This window comes from Lathyrus oleraceus, chromosome 5 (genome assembly GCF_024323335.1).
Source record: "Lathyrus oleraceus cultivar Zhongwan6 chromosome 5, CAAS_Psat_ZW6_1.0, whole genome shotgun sequence".
NCBI lineage: Eukaryota > Viridiplantae > Streptophyta > Magnoliopsida > Fabales > Fabaceae > Lathyrus > Lathyrus oleraceus.
The window spans coordinates 619707472-619712745 of NC_066583.1; the positions used below are offsets into that span (position 1 = coordinate 619707472).

At 29.3% G+C, this 5274-nt stretch overlaps 1 protein-coding gene across 4 annotated transcripts; it reads right to left on the bottom strand.

The window, feature by feature from the left end:
• Positions 1-1909: 1909 nt before the first annotated feature.
• Positions 1910-4475, bottom strand: LOC127087142 (ras-related protein RABE1c). 4 transcript variants are annotated; one of them, XM_051028005.1, is made up of 9 exons: positions 4331-4475; positions 4130-4237; positions 3754-3826; positions 3567-3667; positions 3351-3416; positions 3144-3241; positions 2556-2618; positions 2382-2474; positions 1910-2257 (listed from the first exon to the last, which is right to left on the bottom strand). In XM_051028005.1, the coding sequence occupies exons 2-9, from the start codon at positions 4188-4190 to the stop codon at positions 2198-2200; spliced, it is 615 nt and encodes a 204-aa protein (XP_050883962.1). In that variant the 5' UTR covers positions 4191-4237; positions 4331-4475; the 3' UTR covers positions 1910-2197. The 4 variants fall into 4 exon arrangements, with proteins under 4 accessions (XP_050883962.1, XP_050883961.1, XP_050883959.1 ...); XM_051028004.1 differs by having other exon boundaries at positions 4130-4241; positions 4331-4467; XM_051028002.1 differs by having other exon boundaries at positions 4130-4195; positions 4331-4453.
• Positions 4476-5274: the final 799 nt, after the last annotated feature.

Sequence of the window (5274 nt, forward strand, 5' to 3'; positions counted from 1 at the left end):
TATTCCAAGTATGTTATGAATCTCTATATGGATAATATTGAATACGCTTCAAGACTGCTATAGAAAGGACAAGATAATTAATGTCATTAAGTCCCATGAGTGGCAAGATATCAGCATCAATGCTCTCTCCAACGGTATCATCTCCAAGCACTATATATAGACCTCACTATCATCATACGGAAACACGAAGCTTTCACTCAAGAATTATGCACATACATTTTGAAATCATATACTAAATTCTTGTCATTTTATAATTTCAGTTATCACACACGAGTTGTTGCTCTTAGTGTGATCATTGATCAATCGTTATTAATCGTGTTCATCTTGCTTATCTAGAAGCACCAAACACATTCTTATAATTCTCAATAGTTGTTGTAATTACTCAAGTAACATGTGAAGTTTGTAGACTTGAGAGGGCTAAGAGATTGTTGTATTCTTAGACGTTTGTTGTAATCTTTCTAGATTATTGGTTTAAGTCCTTATTGAAGGCGAAATCACATTGGCATGGTGGACTGGAGTAGCTTTGAATTTCAAGCGAATCAGGATAAACTTATGTGTTATTTGTTTTTATCCCTGGGTGTGTAGCGTTGCTAAAAAAAATTATTGTCAGTGAAAATAATTCAAACCCCTCTTTCTTGTTTTTCTCTACCTTCAATAACTAGTACTAAAAGATCCTTCATAGAATTGTACAAGAAGGGAACTATTTTCAACACCTGTAATCAAGGACTTTGTATACCAATTAAACAATCCTCTATAAGGAACAATTTGAGAAAGCAATTCAATATTTAGTAAATTTAGGTCTAATTGTCACACTAAGAAATGTAAGTATGAAAAAATGGTGGTTTACATGAGAAAATTCTCATGCAAACCTTTTTGACAACATAATTACATTTGTACTTGATCAATGAACACAATGAAAATATCCAATTCTAAAATCAAGTACAAATTCCTCACCGTGAAAAATCAAGAGACAAGAGATAGAGAAGTGATAAATTACCAATGTCACTGATCAAAAGAACCTTTAAGAGGTAATCCTAATCTTCACTTGGAAGAGCCATCAACACTTTCAATTATTGAATAAAATTGCAATAAATTAAATTGATGCCTATCTAAATGAAATAAAAGATATGGATTTCATGTTAATGTTAATTCCTTCATTGAGGTTAATAAAATGCAAGAGATTGAGACGAAAATATATCGATTAGATCAGAAGCAGCAAGGGAATTATGAACGAGAGGGGTTCAGTAATAGTTCAACGAAAGAACTAGAATTTGTTTTTGGAGGGAATTAACATCATCGTATGTATTTGTAACATAAACAATTATGCCTATAAATTAAAATCAAAATATTTACATCGAAATTAAAAAATATTATCTCTAATTAAATGTATCTAGTCTAATTAAATATTCTCTCTAAGTAAATATATCTAATACATTTGACTTTTGTAACCCATTTTGTTTGTATTTTACTTTTATTGGATATTTATTAAGTATTAAATATATAATTAAGATTAACTTTGATATTTTATTTATATTCAATTATTAAATGTGTCTTTTTAATTTAAATTGTCCAATTTCAATATCAATCTCAGATATTTTTTTAACTAAAAATTTATGATATAGCGTGTTTTAAATAACATGGTATATAATTGAGTAAAAAAAACATGATATATGATTTGAGTATATGAAATCAAAATGATCAATACTTATAAAATTGCAAGATATTTCTATAAAACTCCAACTTTAAAAAAAATTGCTTAATGCATGTTTTGAGAAACAACTTAGTCATTACTTTCACCAAATAAATTATCCAATATAACAAAACTATATTGACCTCCATCCTAATTTTGAGAATCAACTTAGTCATTACTTTGTCCAAATAAAATACTTGGTCATTATTGATAAAAATGAAAAACAAAATAACTATTGTACTTTATTGAAACAATAACAAGTTTCATATAATTATATCAAATTCTAAAGAATGCGAGTACAATTAACCCTTCAAATAATCAATGACTATTAGATTACATCCCAAGAAAAAGGGGCAATAACATAGTCACATTGTCATTTACATTTGGATTAACTAAATACAAATAAATAAAATAAATTATGAAAGAATGACAAGGTTAAACATCTTCAATCTCATCATTCATATTTTTTCTCCTTCTTTCTTGATCTTGAACATCAATGTTACCTCATCAACCACAGCATGCCGACTTTTGTGCATGTTGGTTGATACTAATATTAATTCTTGCCGGCTGCAATGTACAAAGAGACATTCAACTTCATTGACAAACATCTATAAATAACACATTCAACTTATTTAAAAAAACTAACATAATAAACTTGTCCATGAGTTTAAGGAAGATGAAGTTTTAATACCATTTTCATAGATTCAGTGTCATCAAGCCTTTGTTTTATATCCCTTGTAATCGAGAAGAAAGCTTTTTCCACATTTCGACTTGTTTTTGCACTCTGCAACAAAAAATTATCCAGTTTATGGTAATAACAACAAAGTTAAGGAAGTATCATCATTTTCAAATTTACACCACTTACTGTTTCAAAAAATTTGATCCCATACTCATTGGCTAGTGCTTGGCCCTTGGAGGTAGGCACGGCCTAGAGAGAAATATATAATCAAATTTGACATACATATGAGAAAGAGAGGATTTGGAATGTGTTATTGTTACTAGTTTTATATACATATATAATCATACTGGTATGAATTATTCATGTTATATGAGTATGAAACATTAAATTAGGGATGACAAAGCCCGCCGAGCATTGCCTATTTTGCCCACGTTTTTTCACGGGACGGGTTAATATTTTAGACTCTCGCCGTCTAATATACATGTGACATCTTGCCTCTTTTTTTCGGTATTTCATGGGCGTATGCATTAACACGAATTTTTACAACTTTTGTCCTTTAAGGGTACAAAGTCTGCATGCCCGCTCTGCCTCACCCTCATTTTTTTCACGGGACAAGTCAAGGTTTTAGGTTCGCACCCTTAACTAGGTTCTCCCTATCCTGCCCCGCCCTTTTCTTTTGCGTTTTTATGAGACATGCATGTTTGTTTGCTTCCCCTACATAAAACGAAGTTTTATAACACTCCAAAGACAAAGAAGTTCTCAATGTTTGCATACTCTTTTATTGTCACCCATGTCAGCTTTGTTTCCAACCAGTATTTTGTTGACATTGTCAGAAGCATGTTGCTCAATGCTAAGCATCCAACTCCTAATATCTGAAATTAGTATAAATTGCGTGAATATTCCATGTGGCAAAGCCTTGGAAGTAAAAACAACAGAACTTTAGTTCAACTTTTAAACCAAAGCACAAGCTGAAAACTTTACTGTTAAATGAAGACTCATTTGTCACATCATAGACTAGTAATATTCCCATAGCACCGCGATAGTAAGCTGAAGTAGAAAAATAAATCAAGTCAAGGTTTGGCTAAAAATTCGACTCAAAATAAAGGATAACCAGATATATCAGAATTTTTGCTTATATTTAAGATCAAAATGAGTACTTGACGAATACTTTCACTCAAAAATAAATTCAAATCTTACCTCTTGTAATTGTTCGGAATCGCTCTTGACCTGCAGTATCCCAAATTTGGAGCTTAATTCGTTTTCCATGCATCTCTATGTTTCTGTTTCTAAAATCGATGCTGCATCAGGAAGAATGACTTGTCATTAAGAGGAAATCCTCACACACTAGCTTGTGCAACTCTACACCAAAATCATGAAAACTCACCCCATAGTTGGAAGATAACTAGTACTAAAAGATCCTTCAGAGAATCGTACAAGAAGAGAACTCTTTCCAACACCTGCAATCAAAGTTAATATACACAAATTATGGACTTTGTATAGGAATTAAACAATTCTCAAGGAACAATTTGAGAAAGCAATTTGACATTTAGTAAATTTAGGTCTAATTTTCACACTAAAAAATCTAAGTATGAAAAAAATGGTGGTTTACATGAGAAAATTCCCAATTCAAACCTTTTCGACAACATAGTTACATTTATACTTTATCAATGAACACATTGAAAATATCCAATTCTAAAATCAAGTACAATTACCTCGCCGTGAAAAATCAAGAGACAAGAGATAAAGAAGTGGTAACTTACCACTGTCGCCGATCAAAAGAACCTTTAAGAGGTAATCGTAATCTTCACTTGGAAGAGCCATCAACACTTTTAATCAATGAATGAAATTGCAATAAATTAAATTGATGCCTATCTACATGAAATAAAAGATATGAATTTCATGTTAATGTTAATTCCTTCATGGAGGAAAACAAAATGCAAGAGATTGAGACGAAAATATACCGATTAGATGAGAAGCAGCAAGAAAATTGTGAACGAGAGAGGTTCGGTAATAGTTCAACGGAAGAACTAGAATTGTTTTAGAGGGAATGAACATCATCGTGTGTATTTGTAACGTAAGCAATTATGCCTTTAAATTAAAATCAAAATATTTACACCGAAATTAATATATATATATATATATATATCTATATATATATATATATATATTCTCTCTAATTAAATGTATCTAGTCTAATTAAATATTCTCTCTGACTAAATATATCTAATATATTTGACTTTTGTAACCCATTTTTGTTTGTATTTTACTTTTATTGGATATTTATTAAAATATTGAATATAAACTTAATATTAACTTTGATATTTTATTTATATTGAATTATAAAATTTGTCTCTTTAATTTAAATTATCCAATATCAGTATCAACCTCAGATATTTTTTAAATTAAAAATTTATGATATAGCGTGTTTTAAATAACATGGTATATGATTGAGTAAAAAAAATAACATGGTATATGATTTGAGTACATGAAATAAAAATGTTCAATACTTATAAAATTGCAAGATAATTCTAAAAAAAACTCCAACTTAAAAAAATATTGGCTTAATGTATGCCATGAGAAACACTCTAGTCATTACTTTCTCCAAATAAATTATCGAGTATAACAAAACTATATTGACCTCCATCTTAATTTTGAGAAGAGATTAATTATTATATACTGTCGGTGTAAAAAAATTTACATTGTCAATTCATCACCATCATCCGTTTGAATTATTTGATAAATTTTTAAAATAAAAATCATACTTATTTTACACTTGGTCATTATTTTACACTTAGTCATTATTTTCTCCAAATAAAACACTTGGTCATTAATTTCAATAATATGAAATGCTATCATAGAAGATATATGTAGTTATAAAAGAAAATTTTAAATTATTGATAAAAAT